The following is an 11,815-nucleotide window of genomic DNA, read 5'->3' on the forward strand; positions in this document are numbered from 1 at the left end:
TCCTGAAATCTAAAACTCAACCCGTCATCTCAAGAGCATCCAGACCAACAAGAAGGGCAGAAGCTGCTTTTTTCTAAAACCCCAGTGATTTAAAAGGTAGGTAGAGATTCGGCTCCAGGCACCAGAGGCAACGCGCCTGACAGAGCAAGGTTACGCTGTCAGTGCTAAGGAGGCTGCCTCTGCAGGGGGGAGGCTGGCAGATCAACTTCAAGCCAGCAACCTTAATGGATGGTTTTTAAAAGTTATGTTTATGTAACCTAGTATTTAAAAGTTATGCTCATTATATTTACAGAAGACAAGAACAAATCACTAAGCAATATGCAAAACACGGTATTTATTCTTAGAAAAGATGTCAGGTTTATGTACAGTGAACCACAGAGGAAGAGTAAAATAACATCTTGCTCTCTTCAAGATCCTTCCAAGGTGCCTTCTTTGACGATGACTCGTGCGAGATTTCGTGCAAGAGCAAGCCTCAGCATTTCCACTTTCATAGTCTCAACATCATCATCCTAAAAGTAAGCAGAGTTTGAGGCAGAATATTACACCCAGTAATGGCATGATAAGATCTGTTACTCCCTGGACCTTCCTGAAGAGGGTAAAATGTTTTCTGTGCTTTAGTTTTCACGAGGAAGATGGACCGGGCATTTCTACATTCCATTTCTTGCCGCTGCAGCGGTTTACATGTGCAGCAAATGGCTCCCTGCTTGTTGTGCCTGGAACATTCGATCGCTTGAGCTGTTAGGTGGCAGCACCTCAGCTTTTCAGAGCTCATTTAATTATGCAATTATTTTCCTTGGAAAAGCATCAGGGTACGATGCTAAGCAACAGAAGAGTGAAAAGCAGAAGCAATCCTCTATAGCGCTGCTTTTGTGTGTGCTTAACTACCTTCTGCTGATCCCTCATTTGGAGAACTTTTAAAAATAGCCTCACTACCTCATGCTCTCCTTTTTCTGCCTCGGGCCAGGAATAGAAAGTTCAGGCTGGCTTCCCCTGACCCCAGAGAGCCCCTCTGAGTCACTGTCTAGTTGCCCTTGAATGAGGTAGTACCTGGAGTTTCTGCTTATCCGACTTCCCTGCTGTCAAGTCTTCCAGACATCTCATCAATTCGTAAGTCTGCTCTGCTGAAAATATGATCTGTGGAAATTCAAAGTATTTATGGAAATTATTAAGGACATCACATGGTCTGGGAAGATAACTAGGATTTTGCACATCCCCATCCTGAGGGTAGGATCCTAGGATAACTGAGGTTGTGAAAGGGACCCAGGGAGGTCCAGGCTCCTGTGCAGAGCAGGGTCTGCGATGAGGTCAGGGGAGGTTTCCCTGGGCCTTTTCCAGTCATGTGTTTATCGTTACTGAACTGCCATTTTCTTGGTGGATCTTGAGAAATCAGTGTAGCAGAAGGCAGCACACAAGAGCAGTTTCCAAACTCAGAACAGAAGGAACTGGATCCAGGATGCTTAAATCATGGGCATACACGTATTCTACTGCTATTTTCTGAACGGAGGGCTCTGAATTAACAGCTCATTATCCCACCCTGGACTCTAATGGTTATCTCATAGTGGATGGGGTCCTTTGTGCTACCACGGGGGAGACTTTTGGAGATTTGGACTCTCAGACAGCTCCCCGACCTTGGGAGGTGCAAGCCCTTGGGCTGAAGGGGCCACCACCTTGACAGGGGATGGTGGCGATGGAGGTGCTCACCTCTTTCTGCTCCAGCAGAGGAAGAGCATCTGTCAGCAGGGTCATCCAGAAGGAGCAAGGAGCAATGTGGGCAGTCATCAACATCAGGAGCAGCTTGGCCGCCTCAGAGAACCTCTTCTCGCCGTAGAGCCGGTGGAATTCTCGGTACTTGCCTGTGCACGGGGTGTTGGGGAAGGGTTAGTGTCACATCAGCGTCACAACAGCACGGGCCCAGGTGACAGGGTGCTCTGAGCGCTCTCGTGAAGCCTTGGGTAGAGTTACCCTCAATTGAAATGAACCTTCAAAGCAGCTGGTGAGTGGGAAAGCTGGAACCTTGTGCAGCCGAAGGGTTAAAAGAAGGTTAAAAGACAGGCTGGCCAAAGAGGCAGCAGGAAGGCGGCTGCTGCCGTCCCTGGCGAGCTTCCCTGCTCGAGGCAGCCTGCGAGTGAGCTGAGAGCGTCTCCGGGTTCCCAGCGGGTGCCCAGGGCTGCCGGGATGAGCGGCCTCGGGAGGCTCCTGGTGTCCCCAAAACCGGGGAGGGGAGAGGGGCATGAAAGCCCTTTTTGATACCTCAGGCTTCGGGGTCATCCTGATTGTTTTATGGAAACAGAGATCTTGGTTAATACAGGCAATGGTGCCTTTGCTAGGGATCACTGGGATCAGTATCCAGTACGTGAGAACTGGCTGCGGATGCAAGTGGGTTTTTTCAGTCTTCCAGACAATGTCTGGAACAGATGTCTTCCAGATTTGTCCACTAAGGTTTCAAAGAAAACATCAGTTGGCAGTGATACAGCCCAGGGAAGACCGAGAGAAGCACCCGAATGCCAGGCCCATCCTGCTCAAAGCAGCAGAGCCCAGACCCGTACGGTGAGCGCAGTGGAAATGCAGCCTGGCGAGCAAGCGGTATCCCAGCTCCCGGCCAGTCGTTGGCCTTCCCCTCACCCGCTGTAGCCAGATGGGAGAGGAGGCAGGTCCAAATAATTGTTTAGAGTCAGCACTGAAAATGAGGCAGTTCTCACCAAGAAATGTCAGACGGTCACTAAGTAGCATGGATGGTCCCAAATTATCAATGAGGTCTAAGTCAGAGAAGCATCCCTTTTCACAGTAGTCCTTGAGGAATCTAAGGAAAAAGCAGAACACAATAAAAACGTAAAGGGGAAGGCATCTTTGCAGACCTATTTTGTATTTTCACAAACCTTTCTCAGAAAACTACACTATGGAAGTGAGTTCCACTTTAATCAACCACCTCCGAGGGCTTCAGAAGACATCAGACCATTTCCTGGGAGTGGCGAAGGAGCTGAGGTAACTATTACACTTTACTATTACTATTTTTATTTTACTATTACTATTACGGTAACTATTACGATTTATTGACTACATAGTTTTTGTGGTGGTATTGAGATATTTTCTGTGCAGGAAAAGGTAAAAGGAGCAGCACGGGAGGCTGAAGCTGGGGGCTGCCTCCCACCTCACAGCAAAAGCTCTGTGTGCCTGTTGTGTAAAACAGTTGACGAGCAGCGGGAGGAACAGAGCCCTACAAGCTTTTGCTCTGTCCTGCCAAAGCCTGCACAATGCTGCTGTTTGCAGCATCTGCTTCCCGTGATGGTTTCCTTTCACCTTCATAAAATGGTTCTTATTCCCTCCAAGGGGAAAAAAGAAAACCCCAAAACCCACCAGCAATGGCTCATTAATTTCTTCTCCCCATTGAGGACTGACTATTACCTGGCCTTCTAATCAGACTACAACTTCAAAATTATAGACTAATGCCTGCCTATATCTAATTAGCAAAAAATACGGGATACGGGTTGCTAGAGATTAAAAAAAAAACTAAGGAAGTTTGGCAAAAGCCCCTATCTTTTTATCTAGGTCTAAACATTATCTTCTTCCATTTGCTAACAACCTTCCCATCCCTTCAAGGTCAAATACTGTGACAAGTTTATCCAAAACGAGGGACGCACTCAGTGAAACTTCACTCTGTTACATAGATTTTAATTCTGGTTTAACACTTTTTTTTTGCAGAAATGTTGGCTTAGATGCTGGCTTTAAGACATTAGCTCCCACTGACTTGTTCGGGAGCTGTATGGTGAACTGGACTGGCTAAAAATAATCTACTGAATGAAACATGGAAAGGGATTATCTTTCACCCCTGTTAAGTTTCCTAGTTCGCTGTGCAGCCTGGGATACTGCAGCAAGTGAAGGGGTAGAGCGCAAAGTAAAGCCACTGCCAAAAGAAATGCTTATCTAATAATCCAACCCTCTTAAGCCTTGCTTTGATAGAGTCAAATTGTTTCAGTTCTGCATCTAACAAAGTGAAAAGGGGTAGAAAAATGGTTAAGTTATTGCAGATGAAAGTGCCAAACACTGTTATTGTCCAGTCAAGGAGCACAGGTTTGGGCTGAGAGTTCTAGACCAAACCTAAGGACCCTTTCAGGATGTCCCTTCTCCCCCTTCCCGCTGCAGCAGCGGCAGCAGCTGAGAACTTGCCTCAGACTCACCTGTCTGAGATGAGCGTGGCAAAAGCCGCATCCTTAGCCCTGATGCTCCAGGACAGGGCAGAGCCCAGGCGGTTGTTCCGCAGCGCCTTCATGGCCATGATTTTACAGATGCTACGAACTTGAGCGAAAGGCACAGGAGAAAGAGGAGAAAGAGAATCAGCTTCCATCACTTCAGCTGTATCAGTGTAAAGAAAGAGACTAGATGCAAGAAGCAATCACCCTGTTCGTGCATCTGCCTTTGCTCACAGATCCTCAGCACTTTGAGGGCCTTTTGTTCTGTGTTGAGGGGTATCCGCTCAATGTGCAGCTCCAAATAAACCCGGCCATATTCCGGGCAGTGGTCAAAATAGTCGACCCCCAGCTGCCACAGGCTGATAGAAAGAGAGAAGAAAAGTCAAGCATTCCAATCACACAAGTCTTCAATAAGCACAGTAGTAAATAAGCACAATAGTAAAGTCTGTATTAATAAGAGTTAGCTCTGATTTACTTAGAATTAGGATTTAAAATGGCTTTTAGTTTGTACGAAATATCAGTTCAGAAATATCAGAAATATTCTAACAACTCTGGAATACCTGCATCTCAGAAGTACCGTTAGCTCTGTGGTACAATATACTTCGTACCGAGAAAGTCAACAGCCTTGATAAGATTTTATAGATATTTTTGTCTTAAATTTAGGAAAAAAATCATGGGAGTGTTGTACAATTCCTTTTGGATACACCTTGCTGATACCCTAACAGCCAGTTCACTAAGTTTTGCCTTTAACATGAAGTTATTTGCTTTGTCTGCCTTAATGTTAGTGTAGCCTCTGAGCACAGTTTCTACCTGTGATGGGAGAAGAGTCCTGAGGCATATTCTAGCAGAAGGAATTCACGCATATTTGAACCAAAACTGAAAAACAAGAAGCAAAACCCACAAGCATTATTATCTGCACCTGCTGAATTATTTCAAAAACTCTTTTAATTAATGCAGCATAAATTCTCATGAGCTATCTCAATAAGCTTCCTACCTCAGGCATAAGCATGTGGAGCACCTTTCTCTTTGGCAAGGCCTGCCCATTATTTGCAGCACTTAACAAACATAAATTACAAGAAGCAGTGAATGCTTTAAGCGACTGGAAGTTCAAGGGACTTCAGATAATGTTCAATTGCTCAAATTGAAAATAAAAAAGTATGAAAACGCTTTAACTATACCAAATAATCACAAACATTTAGGCCCTTGATTCTATTCCAGCTTTATTAATATATAATTTTAACTAACTTTGCACTGAGGCAGTACTCAAATATCATTTGAATTTGAATTCATCAGGTCAACAACTGCTCTTGCTTCTCAGAGCACCTGGGCTGCTTGTACCTTTGTGCGCACATGCAGCACCTTTAGTTTCCATCTTCTGCAAATGTCTCACATGCTCCTTTTCAGCCCAAATCCCCTGCTGAATTATTCTTAGTTCTGTGTGTGTCTAAATAATGAGTGCAAATAACTTACTAGAGATTGTGAGACTGCAGGAGTTTGCAGTGATCCAGAAGGTCAGTCAGATGAGCCACAAACCACCAGTTGCTCAGAGCAATGCTAAATTTGAAGCAAACAAAAAGTTAAGCCTGCAACTGTCGAGGAATATGTCAGGTTTTCCACAGGTATTTTTTTAGTGTCACAGAAGCTGTATTACTGTAAAGTCTGGTTGCAAAGTCTCAGATCTAAGAGAATACTTTTAATTGCTGCCTGCTTCATATGTTCTTGTTGAGTTTTTTAAAAGGATAAAACTGCAATCTCTACTCATAATCTCTACCCTAAATACACTGCGGTTTAAGTGACTTCTGGACTGAACTCGCAGAGAAGAAATACCATAAAATTAGGAAGTCAAAAACCTCAAAACTCAACCTGCACTCCTTGATCACTTGATGTATCTCAAATTCAAAGGCTGCCATTAAGATGATGTCCAGAGGCTCCGCGCTGCTCTCTCCACCCAGGAACAGGTCCATACTAGACTGTGGAGGAAGATAACAAGACATGATAAGTGAAAGAAGACACTTAATACAATCTAACAGAAGACATTTGTTTGGATGTAGTAGCCTCATTTAGGTTATTTTGTTGGGAAGAATATGGCTTAAAGACAGAAACACATTAATGGAAAAGAAACAAAGGAATCTGGGAAAACAACTAGCAGAAACAAGAGTGATGGCACTAGATGGTCAGTAGATTCAGTACTCAACCATTTGCTGCCAGGATCAGCTCCCAGTCTACTTCCAAAATCAAGAAAACTCATGGGTAAACAGTAACATGCCAATCCTCCCAAGGCTGTTCTGTTTTAAATACAGTAGCTCTTATGCTTTAAACTGCAGAGGAATATAAAACCAGTTTTATCTCATGCCTGTGCATAGAAACGCAGCTCCATTGGCTTCACAGTTGGGTGGCAGTAGAGGAGCCGGGTAACCAGGAAGTGGTACCAGGTAGTCAGGAGCTCCTTTTTCTCCAGGATAGCATTCTCGTCGCCCAGCAGGACCTAATGGGAGAAAAACAGGAGAATAACTCTGCAAATGTGGCAACGTAAGTATCTTCTTCAACTCTTCATTACTCCCACTTTGCAAGTTCATAATGTAATCACAATTAAAAAGCCAAGGACAGAGTTTCTTCTCAGAGCTCAGTCCCCTACCAGCATTAAGGCCTGGTACAGGAAGAGCAAGTACTCTGGCCAGGCTTGCAAAGTCTGTGAAAAAGACAAGCCATGCCCTGAAATCTGCTTTGGTGTCTAGCATCTCAAAGGTACTTATGACTACCCAGGAGTCCTGAAGTACAAAAAGACAACCTCAGTATTTCTCCAGAGTCTCCTTTCCTGTCAGGCAAAACGCACCTTGCAGATGGATTCCATGTGGGAATTGGAAGCAAAAGTTCCATCCTGTAGATATCGCTGACATTCCTCATGCCAGTGCTGCCACTTCAGCTCCAGCTCCGTCAGTGTCTGCATGTTGCCAAGCTGAACAGAAGATGTGTGCAAATCAAATTCCAGTGACTACTTGGGCTCAACTCAAGCAGCTGTTCATTCCAGGAAGCTAAACAATGGGCTGCCACCAGAATTTGTCACACTGTTTTCCAGGTGCCTTTCAAATGTTTTCCTATACCCAGTGTAAGGCAAAGTGACAGACTGTAGAACCCAGAAATCAACTACTGTGGTACAGCTGCAATTTTTCAGCTCAAGATCTGCAACAGAGAAGATCTGTTGGTAAAGTCTTCAAAGAATATTCCCTGCCATACTCTGAAAAAGTTTTCAATGGGAACGGTTTCAGACACATGGACAATGTACCTTGCTGCAAAAATGATCTTTCTGGCTGTTAGTTTTTCACCTAAGAGTCCTTTCCTGTGTAGTTGGGTCTTTGGGACAATTCAAGAATGCAAATACTATTCCTGACAGGAGCAGTGACTGAGATACTTTAGCAGTCAACATGCTGTGATTTTATAGGAACCACTGTGGAGATGAAATAGACTGGCCTAACAGTGTCCTCTCTAAGAACTACACAAAACTGCTTTGTACGTACACTGGGCACAGGCATCTTCTTCATCAAGTCATCCAAGACTCTGCACATGGTCAGGGATGCGGGATTAGCGCTGGCTTCCTTAGAGAGCAAGTGCCGCGCTTCATCCATTCGGCCTTGCAGCACGAAGACATCCACCTGCAAAAACCACCTGTGTGAGAGCAGGGCGGTGGGCAAGCTGCAAAATACCTGGCGGAGCATAGGAAGGGAATTTGAACTTATGGTTTAGTCAAGTGAAGTCAAAATGCATTAACTTCAGGCTCTGTTAATTCAAGTCTACACAGGAAGTTTTGGCCTCTGAAATTCATTTCATCTGAAATGAAACGATCATGTTAGAAATGAGGAGCACCAGCATCTTCCCCATGTTTTCATCTTAAAACTACATGATCAGATAGTAGCAGTATCTTACATATAAACTTGAGATGGGGATCACTGTCCAGTGTGGAAGAGAAAGGCTAAGAAGAAAAAGGTTATTTCCCTTCATATAAGAAGCCTGCACATGAGTAGACTCACCACATTCCAAAAGAGCTCATGTTTTGATGGGTTTTCACTGCTCAGAACTTCACGGACCATGTTGTTCACATCACAGACGTGAAGGCGAACCCAGTCAAGTAGGCGAATCAGGAGGGGACCAGCTTTATGCAGAGAAAATATCATTCTGTTACTTCCCAGTTATGCTGCTTGTTATTTTACTCAATCTCAACCTTAATAGTTTGACAACTGTTAGACGAGGCTTATTAATCTGCTTTCCATCTGCATACTTGTATTACAAAGGGACAGAAATCTTTAATCTTTAGCTACAGAAGTGCCAGGTGGGTGACAAAATTACACATGGCAAATTCTAGACAGAAGAGGAAAACTCAGGCTATCACAGCTTCCTCCGTGATGCTGAAGGGCACCTATTTAAGCAACCTTGACTTTAGGACATAACAGGTAAGTGACTCAGATCACAGATCTTCCTAATGCCAAAAGGCACATACAGTGTTTTCCTTCATTTCTTTTCATTACTATCCTTTCATGAACTGGATATAAGGCGGTAGGCAAAATGGCACCAGATAAATAACTTGTCTTCAAATTAATACATTACATTAGTGAACCTCTCTTCTGAAATCTGGGACTGAGCAGATAACACATTTGTTTGCCTGCTCTGATCAGTTCCTGGTTTAAAATGCTGGTATAAGCAAACTGAATTCAAGGGCAGCACCCTAAAGGTAAAGTTGGACCAAAGAATGTGTATATGTTACCTTAAGCAGTTGATGCTTAAAATTGTTTTTATGCTTAAAAATAAATTGACAGCAAACACCGATATTAACGCACTCCATTATCTTTCTGCAAAAAAAAAAACCTCAGTTCACAGTGTAGTATATGAGGGAGAAATACAGAAGGCAAATAGAAGCCCTTTAATTTTAACATCAGGATGTCACTGCTCACCTACAGCTGCTTCAACAAACAGAATCTCACACAAGTTCCAGATCAGCTCCATCGCAGAAAGAATAGAAACCTGAAAAAGCAGCAACACATTTCAGATTTAGCAACTACAATATGTAATATGGTTTGTTTGGCTTTTAACTGCACAAAGACATCTACTGCCCATAGCAATTGCTCAGTTAAGCTTGGCTCTTATAGACAAAAGAAATACTCTACTGACAGTTTAGGGATCTAAAGACAGAATTAGGCCACAATTTCTCTACACATTTAACTTAGAAAATATTACAGCTCTTTGTGTATTCAAAAGTAATAATAATCTGTCATGATGAGGAGATAAAAATGGTGCACAACTGTTATTTTCAGGCTCTTTGCACTCTTAAGACTTAACATTATAAACAGCATTTATTTTTGTTTTACAAAAATAATTTCCAGATGCATTTGAGACTGAAAAGACCAATTAAGCAACATCACTGTCACTAACAGGACAATACTTCCGTGAGGACTGTTCTTCCACTAACACTGCCCTAGCACCTGAAAGTTCTCTGTAACTTCTAGAGCTTGCTACAAAGTCCAAATATTGATAAGAAGTTGAGTATCTGAGAAGTGAAGTCCTGGCCACGTAAGTACTGGCCCACACTTATTTTTCAGATGACAGGAAAACATCACACCTGTAAAACTGAATACACATTTAAGACCCAGCAGTGTTTCCAGAGGCTGGACATTGTTTTACTGTTACAGTAACAAAGGTGCTAACGACTTATATGCATTTATTCTTGATTGTGCACCATATCCAATACACTAAGTCAGATCTGCAGCTGGAACACACTCCTGCCACAGTGTTGGCTTTGACAAATTTGGTAGGCAAATGGTTTTGTTCAGTTGAGACTATGCAGGCATGAACTGCGGGTTACCTGAGTACTGTACTGGCTGTGCAGGGCAGGGTCCCGAGCTGAAACTGAGGGAAAAATAAAGAAGGTCAAAACCCAACCTGCCTTACCTGCTTCCCCAACCCCTTTCTGGTAAGCAGTCCTGATCACTCACTAGCCGTTGACTTAGATGAGTACATACATGACAAGATGAGTACATACATGACAAAGCAACCTTTTTTTTTCCTCTTATTACTATTTTTTACTAAATTGATATGTCTACAGAGCAAGGAGGGATAGAAGGAGAAAAGAACTCCTTTTTTTCTTTTTTGGCAGCAAGCTGCTAGTTTTTGTCTATTTCCCATAAAACTGCAACCACAAAAATGAAAATCAATTCCCTCCCAGTTAGAACATGGTACAAAAACTCTCAGATTTATATGCCAAATTGGAAATCTCAGGAATGGAAATGCAGTCTTGATAATTACTGAAATCCATGCACACTTTTTTTTACAGCAGTAGCAACTTACATTTGCAACCAAGCAAACTTACCAGCCGCCTGGTGCATGTCCTCCATGCAGGCCCTTATGACCGAGCGGTAGTTTTTACTCACTTGAACCAAACTGCCAAGCATAAGAAAAAAAGAAAGACCATGTTTAGAAAGAGCTCTTTGAGTTTTAGGTCTCTGGCTTTTGCCTCCAAAAGTCTTGCAAGCGTTACGTTCTTCCTCATACTTGGGTAAATCGAAGTCAGCGAGCAAGTCAGTGAGGCTGAACATGCTGCTATGGACATACAGATGGCAGAAGAGCTTGTTCAGTGGAGGCTAAAGGCCAGGGTTTAAAAAAATAAACTAAACTGTCCTAAACTGTCACTTATATTGCACTATTGATCAGTAGTAGCTCTAAGTACAGAGTGGCTGTAGGTTAGAGCTGCTGGTTCACAGTCGCCGTCTGGCCCGCCGGGGTGACGAGCCCAGCAGTGACAGCTATTCCTGCCACGGGGAACACGCGGGGCACTCACTGCGCCTTCCTTGACTTGCCGGCCAGCTCCTCCTCGCTCCTCTGCAGGCCCACGAAGATGCCGTGCGACTCGTTGAAGAGCTTGCGCAAGGTCTGCACGTACACGTCCTGGTCCTTGCGCACCACGAAGACGCTGGAGGAGCTCGGCCGCCCCTCGCCAGCCCCTGCGAGGAACCGCCTTGGAGTCGGGGGCTGCTGGCAACGGTCACCCAACGGTCACCCAGCAGCTCCCCTGCAGTTTCCCAACGGTTGCCCAATGGTCACTCAACGGTTCCCCAACAGTCACCCAATGGTCACCCGGTGGCTCACCAAGTTTCCCAACGGTTCCCCAACAGTCACCCCGCGGTTCCCCAAAGGTTCCCCCGGTTGCCCAGTGATTCTCCAGCCGTTCCCAGCGGTTTCCCAGGGCTCGCCCGCGGCGGCGCGCGCCGGCACCCACCTCTGCCTCCGAAGAGCGTCTCGCACACGAGCATCTCCGCGGGGCCCCACTCGAAGCAGAGCTGCCTGGCGGCCGAGTCCACGCCCGGCACCACCTGCGGGGCACGGCGGCTGCCTGAGAGGCGCCCGCAGCGCGGCCGAGCCGAACCGACCCGGCCCAAACCGAACCGAACCGAACCGCCCGAGCCGAGCCGCGCCGGCCGGTCCCGCCCTTCCCGCGCCCGCCCGCACCATGAGCGGCGGCTCCGCGTCCGGCTCCTCCATGGCCGCGGCCGCGCTCGCCTCCCGCCGGCGCGCAGGGCCCCTCGGCGGCTGCCCGCGCCGCTGCCTGCGCCGCAGTGTGCGCGGCCGCTCCGTCACAGCGCGGC

General features: G+C 45.4%; 1 protein-coding gene across 1 annotated transcript; it reads right to left on the reverse strand.

Annotated features, from left to right (window-relative positions):
* Positions 1-319: 319 nt before the first annotated feature.
* Positions 320-11,711, reverse strand: NUP85 (nucleoporin 85). The gene is made up of 19 exons (XM_026046885.1): positions 11,679-11,711; positions 11,449-11,542; positions 11,011-11,173; positions 10,543-10,613; positions 10,039-10,082; positions 9,131-9,200; positions 8,213-8,334; positions 7,703-7,837; positions 7,021-7,143; positions 6,541-6,672; positions 6,051-6,157; positions 5,658-5,741; positions 4,998-5,063; positions 4,395-4,546; positions 4,176-4,293; positions 2,700-2,800; positions 1,702-1,853; positions 1,048-1,134; positions 320-509 (listed from the first exon to the last, which is right to left on the reverse strand). The coding sequence occupies exons 1-19, from the start codon at positions 11,709-11,711 to the stop codon at positions 408-410; spliced, it is 1,956 nt and encodes a 651-aa protein (XP_025902670.1). The 3' UTR covers positions 320-407.
* Between the last annotated feature and the right edge of the window lie 104 nt (positions 11,712-11,815).

The sequence above is a fragment of the Nothoprocta perdicaria genome, unplaced genomic scaffold (assembly GCF_003342845.1).
Source record: "Nothoprocta perdicaria isolate Ctin4 unplaced genomic scaffold, notPer1 scaffold_46, whole genome shotgun sequence".
NCBI lineage: Eukaryota > Metazoa > Chordata > Aves > Tinamiformes > Tinamidae > Nothoprocta > Nothoprocta perdicaria.